Source organism: Glossina fuscipes, unplaced genomic scaffold (assembly GCF_014805625.2).
Source record: "Glossina fuscipes isolate IAEA_lab_2018 unplaced genomic scaffold, Yale_Gfus_2 28, whole genome shotgun sequence".
Lineage (NCBI taxonomy): Eukaryota > Metazoa > Arthropoda > Insecta > Diptera > Glossinidae > Glossina > Glossina fuscipes.
The window spans coordinates 348,611-367,844 of record NW_023998423.1 but is presented as its reverse complement, the minus strand read 5'-3'; the positions used below and the strand labels follow the sequence as shown (position 1 = coordinate 367,844).

At 33.7% G+C, this 19,234-nt stretch overlaps 2 protein-coding genes across 4 annotated transcripts in view; one reads left to right on the top strand and one right to left on the bottom strand.

The window, feature by feature from the left end:
* Positions 1–7,238, bottom strand: part of LOC119636584 (homeobox protein orthopedia) — a 50,375-nt gene extending 43,137 nt beyond the window's left edge. For all 3 annotated transcript variants that reach the window (XM_038032024.1, XM_038032022.1, XM_038032023.1), the window contains exons 1-2: positions 6,909–7,238; positions 3,824–4,078 (exon numbers count right to left, since the gene is read on the bottom strand). In XM_038032024.1, the coding sequence (XP_037887952.1) occupies positions 3,824–3,854 (31 nt within the window). In that variant the 5' untranslated portion in view covers positions 3,855–4,078; positions 6,909–7,238. The remainder of the gene's footprint in view (positions 1–3,823; positions 4,079–6,908) is intronic.
* The window catches only part of LOC119636583 (inositol-pentakisphosphate 2-kinase), a 100,588-nt gene extending 85,559 nt beyond the window's left edge, over positions 1–15,029 (top strand). The window contains exon 11 of the mRNA XM_038032021.1: positions 14,969–15,029. The gene's annotated coding sequence lies outside the window, so the exon portion shown is untranslated. The remainder of the gene's footprint in view (positions 1–14,968) is intronic.
* The last annotated feature ends 4,205 nt before the right edge of the window (positions 15,030–19,234 follow it).

Here is a 19,234-nt window from a genome sequence, read left to right as displayed (position 1 = left end):
CGAAAAACATAGTTCTTTACATGAAATATGACTCATTTTTTTACAGAAAAGTATTATGGCTTCTAAAAGAACACCTGTGGAGCTGCATTTGGTTGAACTTATACTCAACAAATTTCTATGCATTACACTGATTAGCGTCTGTCGTTCCATTTGTTTATCTCTGGTCATTTTTCTGTCGTTGTCAAAATTCTTAATATTCAACGACTTAAATCTGGCGTAACTCAATAAGGTAAATATAACAAGGTATACGATATGTTAAGCAAGCTTTTAAGGACTAAAATTTGAATCAGAACCTAAAAAGAAGTAAAATACCCAATCGTTCTCAAATCGAAGGCACCGCGCTCATATTTATAAGGGAATAAACAAAGATAAATTTTAAACTAGTATAATATTTAACCACACATAATTACCTCTCGTATGCTAATGGTTGTAAACGAGAACTTCCGTAGATGTTACTAGACCCAAAATACTATAAACAAAGAGAACAATTGTGGAACTAAAGTGTTTATTTACTTCTCTGGTTTCAATACGAGAAGTTTATCGAACTTCAATCTTCAATTTTGTACTCTTAAGAACCTAATTGGAAGAAGTAACGTATGCCAATTAGTTAGCAACATTTTATTATTTCTAGTTACTGTTACATAAATTGGGATATGTGAAAATCTTCAATCGAAAGTGCATGTTCATATTCATAATAAAAAGCAAGCAAATATCTATAAACGTCTCAAAATAATTGATTAGCCAATGGTAAAGCTCTGAGCTATTCCTGAGGTCTTGGGTTTATAAATAGATCTCAATGGCAATAGGAGCAAAAAGCCACTTCCAAGTCGAAACCAAACATTTTCAAGACGCTACTTGGCTTGCAAATATACGCCTCCACTAGTAGCGTACATTCGACCATAAATGCTATGTATTCGAAATTTGTCTCTTAGAGATGCATGTGAAAGGTATCGGCCGCCTTTTTTTCTAAATTTAACCATAACTGTGGCGAGCCATTGCACAAAATTACTACACAATCTTTCCCTCAAGCCGCTGAAAACATGTTGATTTTTGAATAAATTTTACGCCAAACAATTTTCTTTTTTGAAATTTAGCCTTTTTCCCTAAGCTCCCCAATGACAGCTTGCATCAAATATATCCCAATTGAGTAGCACTCTAATGATTTGCTTGTGAATTTCTAACTTCTCTGGTACACAAATAGATCTCTTTACAAGGAATTTATCATTTCAAAGCATTTCGAAGCTAAATTTCGTTAGTGTACCATTCTCGAGACGATCGTTGAATGGATATGAGAATGAGAGCGTTCTGGAAAAAATCCATCCAGATTTTTCCCAAGAAATCCGAAGTGCTTAATGACGATTTTGATGTTGAATCACAAATTCAACTATAGAGCGATTCTTTTCTTCTCCCCTTCTCGTCCTTTGATAGACGCAGCAAAAACGAATTAGAAGAAATATTTAAACGAGCTAACCAGTCTTTTATATTCCTTGTACTTTACGAAAACTGTAGCGTTGTGTATTTTAGCGCCTAGGAGTTTACCTTACTTCTCTTTGAAAAAATTTTTTATTAAGCAGCGAACTCTGCTTACAAAAGAGAATCTTAGCGAGTTGGCTCAAGAGATGTACTTCAGTTTCAAGTTCATTCGAAATATTTTGTCTGAATTAACTTTTGAGTACAATACCGCATAGCCAAATAGCTAAGAACTGCGACTATCAAGTCGATATATACCCGGTTTCAATTCACAGTATGATAGACCATAGTCTAACTATAATCGGTGGGGGGCATGGATGTAATGGGCGGTGGGGCCCTTTCTTCAACGACAATCCCATAAATTTTTTTTATTTCCTTAAACGATTCCGGACTTTTGATGCACGAAAAATATTGCCAAGTATTCCTAATCCTTTTGTGCTTTTGAAGATATAAGGCAAAATTTTCAATTTCGTATGTGTCGTCCATCTTGATAGGAGTTTCTTTCAAACGTCGGCATAAATACCGGTAACTACATATGTTTTAATACGTGTACGAGCCGTAAAACAAACGCACTCACCACCCTGTAATACGTGACCATATAAGACGGAATCGTGTAACACCATGGAAAAATTGCAACTGTGTTTCTATAATACGAGAATGAAGAATGAGCCAGATGTCACGATTTTTATAATTTATAAATTTTTATATATATCTGGTGAAAAAGCACATTTATTATCCAATGATCATAAAAAATGAATTTATATAACCTAAGTGACGAATTTATTTAACACAGAATTAATGTGTAGGGGCGTCCAATGTACAGCTAAAAGTGTTGTAATCGAGCAGATTTGAAATATAAGATTGAAAGTAGTGAAAACACTATAGTGGAATACGAACCACCATTAAATTCCACTCTATAGTTATTCGCATAACGACTTGTCAAAAAAGTGATCTGATCGGAACTATTTGCAATAGCGTTTGTCCTTGTGACAAAACATGTTTATCGAAAAATCTCAAACTCTTGTTGAACATAAGCAAACAAGACAGCCAGAGGGACAGACAAGCTTTATCCGATCCTAAAAATGAGTTTAAATCAATCGTTATAGTAAGACGTGTGTCTAACTAAAGCCTTTCTTTGTGTTGCCTACGTCTTTGTACCAGAGTGGACTTGGGTATAAAAATAAAAAATAATACAAAAATTTTTTTTGGTCTACTTTAGTAACAGCACCTTTGAGTTATTAAATGCCAAAAATGCTTAAAACACTTATGCCTTCGTTACAGTTGTAGAGTAAGTGTGAAAAATTGCTAATAAATTAAAAATCGATTAAATTAAAATAATTAATTATCGAGCAAAACTGCGAAAGGAGAGAAAAAATTCTATTTCTTTTTTTTCGTAAACAATGAAAACCAGAGCAGTCAAGCCAAACGGAATCAGCTAAACCAGCCAAGCAGCCAGTGAGCTAGAGCAGCCAGCACAGCGTCAGAAGCTCATAATTCATGTAAATCATACACATAAACTGCAATATACTGCAATTCGATAGCCATATATTTTATAAAAATAAATCTTTTAGTGTTGCTGCAGTCATAACATAAAAAAGGAAAAGTAATTAAAAGCGAAATAAATTCAAAGAAAAAATAAAATAAAAAATTCGAAAGTGCTTTAAAATTATTAATAATGTGGTGAGAATGAAAAATGGACTCGCCTATGTAAGCGTACGTATCCATGCCTGCATGAATGTATGTAAAATGTGTAAATATAAACTATAAAAATGTAAATTAATGTAAATATAAAAATCATTAAAACAATTATATTTAAAAGAGCAATTATTACAATTATCACTATGAGTCGAAACACAGCGCCACACATGCTTACGATTGCTCACTTGAAACCCATATTTCCTCTCCTTAATTTAAGCATTCAATGAGAGAGACTTAAGCCTTAATTGTTGAAAAAAAAAATTTTTTTTTTTATTTAACATACATTTGTTGGTGTTTTCCCAGGTAATTATGGTTAATCAACTTAATTATGGTTGTAAGTTTGAAAAAAAAAAGTTTTGTTTTGTTTTTTTCGTTTTTAATGACATTACAGGCTATAAGGCAAACTGACGAGCTCTCTTTAAGCGGTTTATATCTTTCTTACTCTCTTATATTATCTCTCTTTTATTATCACTTAGTTAGCATAGAGCTATTTAAGTTGTGGGAAACCGGAAGTATATGCTTAAGAAATTAGTTTAATTATATTTATTTCCATTAAACAAAAAAAAAAAAAAACAAATAAATAATTTATCACATGTAGTGCTGTTTTGCAATTTTCAATTTTTTTTTTTTTTGTTTTATTTGCTAGTAGACTCACCTAATACATTGGCCCCAAGATTGTTCAGCATATTTGCCGAAAAGTTTCTTATCGATAATGTCGACAGTTTGTCGGTTTGATTGAAACTTGTTGTTGTACTGAAATCAATCGTTATACTAAGTTTTCTTCGCTAAGCGTTGATCACTTTTCTCTCCTCTACGTCTAGGATAAAACTTTTCTTTATTCTATTGGCAAATATTCTTGTCACAGGATCTCATAGATGTTTTTAAGTTGATCAATACGTTGCAACATAATCTGGAAAATAAATGAAATAGTTTTGAGTGCGATATTAAAGGCCACCATTTCTTTATAGAGCTCTTTTTAAAGGAGATTGATAAACTTTTGTTTTCGAGAAGTTTAAGGGCTTTTTACAACTTTCTCTTTCTTTGCATAGAGAAATTCAATCAAATTCAGTCAGTAATCGTAGAAGTATGATTACGTTCGGCGACTTTGCTTAATAGCGGCAAGCAAAGCCCGAAAATATTAGGTTGTTCGAAAAGTCATTTCGGTTTTTCCCTACGGTAGATTTAATTGCATTTCTCTGTAGCCAAGTTCACATTGAAAGCGCACTGTCTCCATATATATGATAGCTAATGCCGTAATCTTTAACTAGGAAATATTTTGTTTAATTCTGCGTAGAAATATTTGTTTGGGGATTTATCAAAGTGGAAACTTTTATTGGCGCGTATCCCTCATTGCCGTTTAAAACTTTCGCCATCTTCTTCTTCTAGTTTATGTGTATAATGGGTTACGTGTTGACCAAAAAAATGAGAACGATGGACATCAGGATTGAGGTTGTTTTTTTCGGATGAGCAACCGGGGAAACGCTTAAGCGAATGTGGTATATTCAAATGGCACCTTTCATAGCTCCGAATTTTTGAGCACCTGTAACAGTGCCAAAGTCCAAATAACAACAGAAAGTACCTTGACCCACTTATTATCCATTAATTTAGATCAGACTATGAATGCGTTTCATCGAAGCACTCAGTTCCTCAGTTTAATTTGGTCCATTTAAGCAGGTTAAGGTTGATTTACATCGTCGGTTAACAAGCACAATTTATTAAACGCTTACTTAAGTCCTATATACTTAATGAGTTTTACATGTCAATCGACTATATACACGAGATGGATCAAAAAACTACATTTCCTCATAAAAAGAAAATTCTCCACTGTTAATAAACTTATCAATGTATTAATAATAATTCATAAAAATTACAAAATTTCTGAAGGGGTTTTTAAATCTCTTTCGCCTTTTCATCACCTTCTTAAAATTCTGCTATTATTTAAATCGAACGATTGAAAGTTTAGTTCGCAAGCATTCAAAGGTCAAAGTATTCCAAAATTTAACTGCAAAATAATTAAGCATTAAAAGCGTTTTTGACTAATAATCAAAAATTCGAAATAATAATAAAGGACTTTACACTATCAGTTTTTGTCTGCATTAGTTCCCACTCATAAGTTTCGTTGTTACGTGTATGGGTTCTCAAATTTTTCTTCCCTATCCTACTTCATAGAGCTGGTCAAAATTAACATTCCTCATCAAAAAAAAAAAAAAAAAAAAAAAATTAAAAAAAAAACCATTGAACATTTTTGGAATCACTGAGGAGGCGACACAAAAATGTCAAAAATCATAAAAAAATCATCATTTATTTAACATTGCAGGTAATGTATATATATTTAATACTTAAACTTGGCTAGCCTAATAGGTGGAAACTTATCGAGAACCTAGGTCAAATAAAAAATATAAAAGAGAAAAATTTTTGTGACAATAAATGATCCTGTATCCAGCAAAAAAATGTTCAAGTTCGCTTAAAACTCGTAATTTTTATTCATAACTTGATTAATAAAAGGTAATTTTAAGAGGATGGCCGAAAACGCAAGGCTGGATAGGCTTTCCCTTTCACATTTTAACATTTTCGTAAATATGTGTAACAAGCTTTGGTTCAATTGCTCAAATAAGCCAACAAATTTAATTGGCTAATGCGGGCCTGTTTCTGAAAAAATTAAACTCAGTGCTTTACTTTGAAATTTCAAACCAATATCTGCTATAGATATCGAATGATACGCTTTATGAGCATCATCGTAAGCAAATTGCGCTCATTTTCAAGCTTGATATGTGCTCGTTAAACAATAGCTTGTACGCTATGTTTCAATTTTTGATCTCAGCTTCTGCGAACGTGGGTACGCCTAGAAAAAGCAGATAGAAAGAAGGATGCACAAGACTAAATCAATTCGGAATCTATCGTTTGATAAAAAGTTAGGATATACTTTACGGGATCTCTATTGCTACTTTTCGTGGATTGTGAACTGGAAAATTTTATGATCCTTTCGTAATCGGTATAAAATCCGAATCTATACCAGCAAAGGCTTCGGGGCCAGATTAGCACTTTCCAGTAAATTCAACACAACTGGTAACAGCCTACCGTCAATTCAAAGTCGTAAGTATCATTAAGGAATGAAGCAAATATCATTAATTTCTGGAGAGAAACTTAAGAGTCTTTCTTGTTGAAAGACAATCGCTAATAAACATTGGTGCACGAATCACCTAAAAAATTTTTAAGTGCAAAGGAGAGTATATGTGTGCAACCGAGATGAACACTACGCTTAAGTGAACTGCATGTGAAACTGCAAAAAAAGAAATTTTGCGTGAAACAAAAAGTCTTTGCACGGAGAGATGAAGTCACTCGCACTTGGCAAACAATTGCATTGACAAGTTCATTGAATATAATTGGAAATGATAAGCGACCTGTTACGGACTCATTTAGGGAAACCAAAACTAATTAAATCCAGTTTATGGAATTCAAAGCAACTTTTGCTTAAGAGAAACCTATTGCCAAGCTGTAAAGTGTGTGTTATTTAGTCTAAGAAAATATGTGGAGCGTATTAGAAATGCTGCTAATATTAAACTACGTGACAAAAATCAATCGAATTGATAAAATGAGTATATGAACATTATCCTCTTGAAGGATGGAGGTTGTTTAGACTGTTCTTTTTTATCCTAAAGGGTGGTCAAAGAGAGAATGAGTGAGAGTGATACGAGATTAAGAAAGCCATGCATAGGCATAAAAGCGCAATTAAGACTTACTTTAATATCGATGACTGTTTAATGGTCGGAATTAAATGAAAAATCCAGTGAAAACTGTCGATACGAATCAACAATAGTCCAAGTCCAACTCAGTTAAGCAGGCAGAGATGGTATACTAACACAGCGGATATAAAGTTGGAGCAGTTAATGGCAAAAGTTTAAATGTTCACGTCTAGCTTATACACAAACACACGTACGTATTTAGACACGCATATACTTATGTACATGGACGCACAAACACACACAAAACAATGCTTTAAAATTCATACAGAATCACTGTTGTCTAAAGAATGCTTATGCACTTACATATAAAGACACCTGTAAGTTATTCAAGCATAAGTAGTGATCTTTAATTTTTAATTAATTACTACAAATATTATTTAAATATTATTTAAAATTAATTGGCTTCGAATTTTTATATTTTTATTTACATATTTATTATTTTTTTTTTTATGTAAATTTTTTTCCATTTTGACCGGCTGTTCACGTTGTTGTAATCAAAATTGTTTTAAAACTATGTCTGAGTAAAGTTTGAACACCGCCGACGCGCACATTATTATCACAATGCAGTCAATATAGCATTTGATAACGACAAGTCAAACATTGAAATGTTTGGTCCGTTTTGCTACCAAAATCATAGTTTGGACGATGAAGAAGAAGCTCTCTAACGAACAACCATCATCTATTGTACTTTGTTCCCGTACTTGTATAAAAGTAGAGATGCAGTAGATACAGATTCCACCCTTTTGCTCATATACACTTGATGCTCAATGTGAATTGCTACTGTTGTTGTTGCTTTTCGTAATCGGAAATGCGCGAATATAATCTTTTTATGGTTTTTGGATAAGCATCGCTATTATTGACTTTTTTCCTTGTGCAGTAGAGTGCTACTTCGGCTGGTTGTGTTTTTCTTTTTCATTTTTTTAATATTTTTTTTTATTTTCTACTTCAACTAATCTTACCCGCCGACCGACCGACCACATGAATTTGCTCAATACGCTTGCTAGGTAAGAGTAAAAAAGACAAAACTTTCTATGGTTCTCTTTGACAGTTAAACAAGATGGCTTTAACTTCGTAAGGGTGGGGTTTTATCTCAAACATTCACCGCACATCAAGCATTAGCTTTTATTACAGCAGGTTGTTTTTGCTCTCTTTCGTGGATTTTGTTGCTTTGTGTGCGCGCTATTTATATTTGCATTCCATCGCGTTGTCTTACTCTCTTCTATCACTCTCCGGCATGCATAATTTATAATGTTACTGCTCACACGAAGGCGTGGTTATTGTGTCCTCTCTCTTTTTCTCTTGATTTCTCTGCACTTTTGATTCTTCTCTCTTCGTTATTGTGAACGATGTCTAGGCTTTGTATGCATGCATACATGCCAATGCATATAACCATCTATATGCACCAGTTCGTTTCAGTTTATTTTTGATTTTTATACACATATATCAAAACAAATTTACGCACACACATGTTTTATTTTGCATGCCTTTGAACACTCGTTCATTTTACAAAATTTTCTGTGTCTTCCGAAAAACTCGCTCTCTCTTAGTTGTTGTGCAAGAAGGAAAAATGAACGAAAGAAAAACAAACGTGTATGATCACAAAGAATGCAGTTTTTTAAGCAATTAGAAAGGAAAACTCTTATATCATATCTAGTTTGCTCTAAATCACACACGTGATTACATATATAGAAAATAAACACTTGTTCATATACGCACCAATAGCTATAGTCCGATTTAAAGATTTCGACTATTTATAACATTAGCGTAGATCTTTTCACGATATAACTGCTATATATTAGATTCACCATTTAAATTCAGGGTTCTATTAATTTTATCAAAAATCGCATAAAATGCATACATTCTTCATTCCCAATCACATTCGAATTCGATGTAGGCGTGTTTGTCCGTCCGTCTGTCTGTTTGTGTAACTGTTTGTTTGTCAACTATAGCACATGCAATGATAAATATTTCTAAGTACATTTACCGATCATGTTACATTATATATATATACATCAAAATTGGGCCACGCCCGCCTAATAGTATAGAGTACTGTAATCTTGTTTTTTTTGGCAGAACGACCGTATAGAATGGATATGTTCTTGATCATTATCAAATTCAGAGTTCATCTGCATAAGTCTGCGTGTTTACTCACCCGTCCATTATCTGGTTGCAAAAACAAAAGTATCGACCTCAAATCTGGCAAAAACATTGAAAGTTTTTTCGTGCAGGTTGGTATTAAAAACGGACCAAATCAGTTAGAGTACACGTTTGTAGTAAAATAGAGGCGAACGCCTCTGCGTTTAAAAGCATTGCCTCTTTTGCTTATTGCTCATCAGCGTAAAGCGTATACAGCGACAAAAATTTCTGCTCCGTATTCCTTACGTGGTCCTGAATTATTTATACAGTAATCCGAATAATCTTGGCCACACTCACTTGATATTGTAGAATATCGAAATCTCCTTTTTATTGGTTTGTTAAGTTTTTTCTCTTTTAGTAAATCATATTGAACCCCTCTTGAAAAAACTTTTTCAAGCCCAAATTTTCATGTAAGATGTTGAAAACGTTTTGTAGCAATAGTTCTTATATTCTCACAGGATGTCTTTCAAAATCTCATGTCATACTGATCATATATTTGTGAACCACTATCGACTTAACGTTAATAATATAACATATAACATAACATATCACGTGTTGATTAAATACGGCTTTCTGAAGGAAAAAAATCCATTCAAAGCAAGAGTTAGCTTGTGAAGCGTTTTGGAAAACCTTGTTTGTCGAAGACAACAATTTTTCACTGCGGATATTACAGCGTTTTGTGAAATACTTGATGTATCTCTCCGTAAAAACCGCATTAAAATGTACCTTAGGTTCAACGCTTCACGCTGGTAAGGAAATTGCTTTCTTATGTTTGCTTTTGTTGCATTCGCAATTGTGTAGTTAGGAAAATATAGGAGAAGGACAGAAGAAAGTTGAGCTTGCTATTAATATTCTTGTTTCTCTCATTAATCCGCCTGAGCAGCCGATAAGAATCGCGAAAGTGTACGCGGGTTCAAATCTCAGTGTGGTCATCATTGAGTGCTTAGACGGTAAAGCCTTAAGAGCTAATGATTGAGCTCGGTACTGCTAAAGTCTTTTTCTCTCCTTAGTTCTTTCCGCTCGACACCTTGTTACCCGTAAATTGACGTCCTCTGAGTAATTAGACATATTAACAAAAAAAAAAAAAAAACAAAAGGAAAATCAATGAAAGCGGTCTGCTGGCGTAAAGGCTATATATGTAGTCATACTCGCGTGCAATGTTGCGTTCGCATATGATACAAACAGTATCGCCAACCCGAATAATAATTGTATTTTTGTCGAGTCAATGTACGATCATCCACCAGAAAATAATTTCAGACAGCGGGCAAGTAAAAAGCACGATACCATTGTTTACAGGCCTTGAAAGGGAAATGATCATTTTTTTTTTGCTTCAAATAATTTATTTCAAAAACGCCTGCCTTCCAATCCAGCATAATAGCGTCCTGTGGGTGTTAAATATGTAAATATTTCTTCGAAAATTAATTTTGTTATATATGTGTCTAACTATATATATATATATATATATATATCATCAATCAATCTTTAACTATTTGGTTGGGATCTAAAATGAAAAATTCAAAGGTCCCTATCATGTATAGCTTGACATACGGTAGATGTATGTAGGTGTATTTATAGAGGCTTTATCTCTGGGTTATTGTTACTCAAACATAGTCGTTGGTTCTCCTTATTCAAAAATTGCTTTAACGAGTCTAAGTCTGTTCGCAACAAGCTTATTTAAATTGCAGTGTTCAGTATTTGTTGCTCGCAATTAAGACACTTTTACATAAAAACTTTTACTTCATCAATCTTCAGTTCAAGACAACATTCATTGCAAACGAAGGAAAATGCAATGTTTTCTTAACCAAAATTAAGTATATAAAGAAAGCTCGAAAGACGTATTGAAATTCACATGATTCACATGATGAATTAATTAAAGCAGTTTTCCATTTTTCATTTACAATTGTTGTCTTTTTGCCAACAAAATGTTGCAAGGATGTCTTGTCACCTTGACGATTATTTTAATTTCGTTTTCTTTAGATGTTTCCGCTTTCGGTTTATGTTTATTATGCTTTTTTTCCTAGGAGGGGAAAAACCGACTGACATATTGTTTCATGAATTTTTATTAAATTGTGCGAATGCAGATAAGCGTGCAACCACTTGACAGAATACGCGGCTGGAATACGCACTACAATCTCACATCATTCGCCTAAGAGCCATAAGGGTTCGGTCATATCACATATCGACCGAATGCAATTTTATTGCCAAACCTACACACCGTACAAAGTATCAACCCAACAGGTAAAATATGAAATATTTTCAACGACGAACATCATCTCTACTAACATAGCGCGTATTGGTTTAAATTAGTTCGCATCAAAGAACGTAATGCTGTCAGTGCTGTTTGCTTGAGTGCTTTTAACAACACGTAACACACAAAGTATTTCATTTGACCAAAGAAATTTTTTTTGTTTCTATAGTATTTATGTACAAGCGTCATTGCATATGTATGTACGTATGCGTACGCAATATTATTGTTAAAAAATTTTGTATCCTTTCTCTCGAAATTTTCACGTTAAACAACTTATATTTTAGGTGACAGAAAGAAAATTCAAAAAGAGAGAGGGAGAGAAAAAAAGGGGCTTCGCCAAGCCAAAATAATTTCGGTTATGCTACAACATTAATAATTTTTTATTATTTGTGTATTAATAATTTGTCACGCATAGATTGCGACTTGAAAGACATTTTGCGAAAACTTGATGTTTTAGTTTTAATTAAATGATGGATGATTGGGTTATTTTATCAAAATATGCAACCTATACCCTTAATCAGCCAACAATAAATTTGAATGTAGAAAAAAAAATCTATCAAATTTGCGTTAAATTTAAATATTAGGGCTTCGCATGTATCCTGATCATTTTTTCACTTGAAAAAGGCACTTATTGAGGAAAGCTGGTATAATATATATTAATCAAAATATTCTCCTTCGCTCTCCACAAGTTTTTCCCATCTATCTGGCAATATGGTGGTAATGTGTCGAAAGAACGATATTGGCTTGGCAGCGATCCAATGATCAACCGTTTTATGTTGGTTTGAACAAGTGGTAATAAGAACACGCTCTATCTGGTGAGTACGCTGGATGCGACAGAACTTTCCATTCGAGTTGCAACTGCGTATCCTGGATAACTCTTGCGATGTGTTACCCAACATGCTTGAAATTTCTAAGATAGAGCCTAAGACTAATAATTACCGTTTTCTTGTTATGTAATACGTTGTTACATCATAGACAGGAAAAAAACCTACTAAGGCGTAGGGGGACTCAACCTTTTGCTTTCATAACATATCGAAATAAATATCAAGGAAGCTGACAGAACGAGTTTTAGAGAATGTTAGAGGCTTCTGTTAGATTTTTGTTTACTTTTCCCTTAGAAAACCTGAAAAAAATTTCGGTTTTGACGTTAAACCAAGAAAGACTGGAAAACTGGGAAAAACGCTAAAGCACCGTCAGGCAGACGAACAGACTGACCTGCTTAAGTGAATTCAGAATTTGAAAAAGGCCGAGAAATTATATACTTTATGGAGTTTTTAAAGTTTGCTTCTGATTATTTTAAAGGTGGTGACTGTTATATTGGATACGCGAGGTCAACTTTTCTCATTTTTGCGGTGCTACAGCATCGCACATGGAATATATGTTTACGTTTACGTACGTTTTCTAGATGTATGTGATATAGTTTATGAGTAATGAGCAAAACAACCAATTTCTTATTCCTTTTGAAAAATGGAGGTGTTCTCAATTTACGGATACTGTAGACGTCTCCTTCAACCGATTTGGCCCTTTTTCAATGCCAACTTATAATTTTTCTGCTAAATTTTAAGTTGATAGCTCAATTTTTCCAGCCAAGAGACAGACATTACATAGACGGACCTCAAGAATACATATACTTCGTGGGAGCTTCTTTCTGGGCGGTGCAAACTTTTTGACAAATGCAATATGCTCCTAATCCTACGATTACGGGTGTAAAAGGAGAATTAACTAAAAGTTATTGTTTCTAGCGGATATTCATTTAGCCATACGGAGACAAGTTTTTGCCGGGGTCATCGTAAACTTCCATTTTTATTTTCCACTCAACGGATGGTAGACGATGAATGTTGCTTGCTTAAGCGTAACAGTGTTAATAATTTAAAAAAAAAAATTTGTTGTGGCTTCATAGATGCTTTGAGTTTTCTGGAATATGTAGAAAAAATTAAACCAACAACGCACCCAAATTGTTTTCCACAAAACTTTCCTTTACCCTTGTCCGGGGCACTATAAAAAGACTTTTTCCTCAAGATTTCGAACATGTCTCCAATTACCCCGGAAAGATTGCCAGGCAGTTGCCACATATTATCTTTTCTAGCTTCTCTAATACATTAACAAAAGACTCTAGTAAATATTTATGTGAATATTGAAGCAGTACGAAGTAAGAAAATGTTAGTGTAGCTAGTATCCATTCAGTAGATATATTTTATTATGTGAATAATCGGTCAGGGGAAGTCGTCTGCTATTGAGGCTTGAACCTGTGAACACGGGCCTAATAGTCGCGATTTTTACCTACTCGGCTACTAATACGCATTCAATATGTTTGGGGCTAAAACTTTCCGAAAGGTTCCAATGCTTCTGCCTAGAAATTAAAAGTTTTGGAGGTTTTCTGGAATCAAAACTTTTGCTTCTCTTTTTTCTGTCATTTGTAGCAGAGGAGGCCCTTTCGGCTAAAAAATCAAGCCGAGAAAAGATAATTGAAAAGAGCATTTGAACATGCAAGAGCTGGGTACGACGCTTGTATTGCAAGCCAACTCAAAAAAAAGAGGAAAGTTATTGCGATTCTAAAATTGTGAACACATTTTTGTAGAAAGATATCATCTTTTCCTTTCATTCTCATTTTTTACTATATCCTTAATACGACATTTTCTATGGCGGTGCGTAGCGAATTCTTGATAAGTTCATTTCAAAACATTTTGACAGGAAACATGCTCGTCAATCACAAGTAACTCGATATTTGTACCGCTATATCTGTGGACATGCAGATTTATTGCGTTTTTTTTTAAATCAAACTTCCAACAAAACAAACGTTAAAAATGCCTGGCGAGGATCTATAATAATTTCTATCTATGTCTATCTATAATAATTTCTTTTTTTAATTATCTCTTCGAATTTTATTTTTCTATTAAGTGGTGGTGTTACTCCTTAAGCCATCTTGCTCAGGAGTTCAATTTGAAGACTAAAGGGGGATTCATCATAAAAAGAAAGAGCAGGCTAGCAGAGTGTAAACGTTTCCTGCTCCGAAAAATTCGAAGACTGAAGTTTTTCTCTTTTACATAAGCAAAGATCCTTTCATTTTTTTTAGAAAAGGCTAAAAAGCGATTATTCTCTATGTTATGACACTTGTGGGAACGCAAATGACGTTTATATGAGAATTTGACTCCGACGCTTGCCATGGTGCTAACAATGTAGAAAAAATATATTTCTAATATTGGATATATCCGCGCATTTTAAATTGAATATTGGTCTTACTTTTTGTTTAAATCCGATTCTTCCTCAGTCAATAATTATACATTACTGTATAGAGGAATGCGAGTTGTGCCTATTATTGTAAACCTCAATCGAAGGTTTTCTATGAATAAAAGTGGGTTAACTCAGTTTTAAAAAAAAAAATTTAAATTAAAGTGTTATTATTAGTGACCAGTCAAAATATTACAACACGGCTCTAAGATTTGCTAAGAACAATGAAGACTTAATGGTTTTCCTTCACCAAAAAAAAAATTAACTTAGACAAAATTCTGAGTAAACGGTTCATATACCGAGATCAAACTAGCTATAGGACCAATACAAGATTGTAGTATGGAAAGTTGCAAACTTGGGAAATCACTTCCTCGGTTATATGTAGATAAAAATGAGATTCGAACTATGCTCAATAAATAATAATTACACTGCTGTCTCCTTTTAGATTGGCTGCACTTACTTTTACTTAGGTGCCTAGAAGAGGGAGGAATGTCGATTTGTTTTCCTACCAACGGAACCACCACAAGCGAAAGCTACAGCAACAACTGATGCAATTGGCACAAGTCATGATATCCTGAGTTCTCAGTACGAAGAAATATATGTAGTTATATTATATAACAATATTCGTTTGGTGAATACATGCAGCTCTCCGACAATACCAACTGTCGTTATGCCTTCTAGTTCACACGAGTTCCAATAAATGGCTTATTACTTATTCGAATGATTCGTTCATGCGTACGACGACCCGCTAACATGGGTTCATTTGTGTGTATCATCAAAAAACCAGCTGCCTGTCCCGCATCTAAATCGTATTCCATATAAAAGATGAGAAAAGTAGTGGCTATTGTTGGGCAACACATTGAACAAAGTTACTTCTAACATTTTATTATAATAAGGCCTCAATTTGACTAAAGAATCAACGGCGACCTTATTGGCTCACCTAATACGAATAGGTTTGCTTTATAAGTTCTCAAATTTATTAATTGGTTTCTTTTCTTAACAAAGTTTGAAGGCTAACACACTCCTTTATTTCTTTAATTTAATAAAATGCTACCGTAACGCTTCTATGCTCATCCTTAGTTAGCCAGCTAAGTATTTCGCCATCTTTGAAAAATCCGTATCTAAATTGCCTCGCAAAAATTTTACGATGACGAGTATACTCGTCAACTACAGAATAATATGAAGTTAGCTTGTAAGAAAAAGACTTTTATCTTCTAATTTCAGTATTCCGTACTTTCGTATTGGATTACTTTGGAAGTTGAAGTTACGTAATCCTAAATGTTTCCAACTTAGACAGGCAGAGTTAGGACTTCATTTCGACATGCCTTCCAAATATTTTAAACCTCTTGAAGTATGTATTTTAGTTTCCTTTAAAATTGCAATTTCAAGTTCAAATTGTCTCTACTTATTACTCGTTACGAATATAATCGTCACAACACAAACTTTTGTAGTTTTTTCATGGCGAGTATTCTCATCAAAAGCAGTTAAGTGATTAAAGACCAAATACTGCAAATCTTAACCCTTTTCATAAGAAAAATTGGTAAATTTGTTTTGAAAATATTTTACAAATACAAATTTAAAAAAAATTTTTTTTTAATAAATTTTCTCTATTAATTTATTAAAACATTTTGAAAATTTTTATTAAAGAAAAACAAATAGTACCTGTTCACATAAAATAGAGCCAATAGTCTTATGTTAGATGCCCGTACTCATTTTACTTTACTTTAAGAATTTCTTCCTGTTAAAAAGGTTTGAAGAAACATTTTGAAAAAGAATTTGAACCATTTTAGAAAGAGAAAGGGTTCGCTGTTAGTAAAAGATTGCGCATTCCAGAATGCAGATATCTCATAAGAATATATTCTTCTTTTTGGTTTTTTTTGTTCTTTCTTTAAATCCAAACATTTGTCAAAGTTGTGGTTCCCGAATAGATTTATGCGTGCAATCAGTCATAATTTGTGACAGTAACACCAACACAATCTCATACAGAAATGCAAACCAAACGAAGATGTATTACTTTCACTACGAGCAAAGGTAGAAAGGGAGAGAAGAAGATCTAATCAAGGCATCACAAGGCAGAGGAAAGAGAGAGAAGGGAATGGGGCCGATGCTTTAGAAATTATTAGCTATTATTTAAAAGGATAATGACTTATTATTGAAGAAAATCAACTTTTTATCATGATTTTTCGCAATTTTTTTTTCAATTTTCTATTTGAAGGGAGCAGAGAAAGCCATAGACGCAACGCAACGTTGTCTGAATGAGCAAAACAATCAAAAATACTGTACTTTACTGACGTCTGTGTTTTTGTTTGCAAATGTGTACAGTCGACGGCAGTCTATTTAAAGCAATTGCTAATGGCCATTGCTGCTATTAACTTGCAAAGCGAAGTGAAAATCTTTAGCGAGTTAATCCTTTTTTTTTTAGACAATGGTTAACGGCAGCTTGTTTTATTTATTACTATTTTTAGTTTTTAATTTATTCTTATTTTGTAGGGACAGGAAAAACACATTTTCGGTTTCAGTCGCGGGCTGACAAAAAGAAGAAAAACGACAAACGAAAATTCGAAAGATATAAAATATATTTAAGTAAACAATACAATATATACATATACTTGTGTCTAAGCACAAATACATAAGTGAATGTGTTTATGTATAGAGAACGGATGAATTTTATAGTGCACTTTCATGTATCGCATTATTCTTATTTAATGTTGTCGTATGACGCTGAAAGATATGCTAACCAAACCCGAGGCACATAAAAAGGAAGTAAGAAAGCTTTGTTCGCCTTCAAGCGTAGCTTCGGTAGCCATCATCTCAAGTGAATTTGGTAAATTTACTCAGAGGTTTGTTAATCAAACAATCAAAGACTTGCGTGCGCGCTTGTGTGCGCCAGGATTATTTTGGCCTTTAACTTTTCCAAGACTTGATTAGGCTTATAAGATGTAATTGTCTCTTTGTTATAGTTATATTTTTGGGTCAGATCACGGTCATCTTTCAAATCATTTTCTGGCTCTCATCTACAGAACTCTTGAAGAAAATTTTGGCTCTATGTCGGACAGACAGATGTATGGTTCTATCATCCAAATTGCATGCTCTCTGATCCTTACATCTCCGTATTATAAACAGAATGACAAATTCAGTATATCCGTTTTCTTCCGCGACGAACATAAAAACATAAAAAAGAAATAGTATAAGAGTAACAACTAGCCAACTAAACAAGACAGACTCACAACAGCAGCTCAACAGTTTACAACAATGCCGCTGTGTGGCATTCACTCACTTTAACACAAACACAAATGCAATTCCACTTCGTACAGAGTGACGTTGATGGGCAGAGAATAAAAACTGAAAGAAGGAGAAAAAAAAATGAATAAAAACTTTTCGGATATCTTAAAAAAATTAAATGTTTTTTTTGACAAACCAAAAAAATTTGAAAAAAGTTAATTATTTTTCTTTCCCTAAAATTTCTTAACAAGTAAATCTCTTTTTTTCTACTCAGTCCCCATTTTGAAAACCTAATGTTTTCTTTTCTTCTTTGTTTCGAGATTAATAATATTTTTTATAAAAATTTCTTTCGTAACGTCTTGCTTAAATAAATATATTTATAAAAATATCACTGTTAACCAGTTGAAGATATTATTTTGCGTTCGTTTACCTACTCACTTGTTTGGCTTACAATCTTTTTAAAAGCGAAGTTTGCATGCAAATCCTTTTCAGCAGCTTAACGTAAATGCTGGCAAATCTTCTGCTGTTGATTTATGTTTCGTTTCAAGCTTATTAAATGTTTCAGTTTTTCATTTATTACAACGACATCAACAACAACAACAAAAACGCAAGTAATAACAGTAACGTTTCGTGGCATTTTTTGCCCAAAAGCACGTTTCAACGCCAGAAAAACCATTGGATTCGAAGCATTCGCTCGCACTGACACAATCACACACGTGAACGAGCATTTTTATTTTTAAAGGCAAATAAAGGCAAACAAAAGAAACCAATGACAACAAATAGTGAGTGGTCTTGTTGAAGATACGTAAAAAGTTATTTATACATATATACAGATATCTGTGGCTGCATACGAATTTGTAAATAATGTTGAGTTCAAAAAATATAGGGAATTCAAATGTAAAACGCATTTATGTCTGCATCGAAACTTGTTTCCTCTCCTTCAAAACATTCCCGCTTCACATGAGCACACCAGTACGATTGCTTTTCCCCGTTCTCGGAATATTTCAGTAAACTCGCATTGAAACGATTACAAGAAACCCGTTCTTTTAACTGGGGACGCCATATCAGGCGAGTAGAGCGCCCGTAGAAGAACAAATGTTTGAGTTCTGCTCAATAAATGATGAAGTTAGGGAATGTTACAAAGCGAGTCTTCTATGAATAGGCGCGACGCTGAAGGAAACTTTCACGTTGGCCAAACAAAATAGTCAATGGTCTTTGATTTTTTACACGTTTCGCTTGTTCAGGTTCGGTTCATTTTTAGCGCGATATTCATCAAACTGCTAAGGTGTATAATCCATGACTCATCAGAAATTGTGACTGCTTAGACGGTAAAGGCGTAATATCTCATCAATTGGACCCACATACCCTAAGCTGCAGCCATCACATCTCTATCTTTTCCTCTTTTGTCACTTCTCTCAAACGTTGGCAGTGTCGCCCAAATTCTTGCGTGACTCAAGTTGATGGATCATTTTTAAGTTTTTTGGTATCA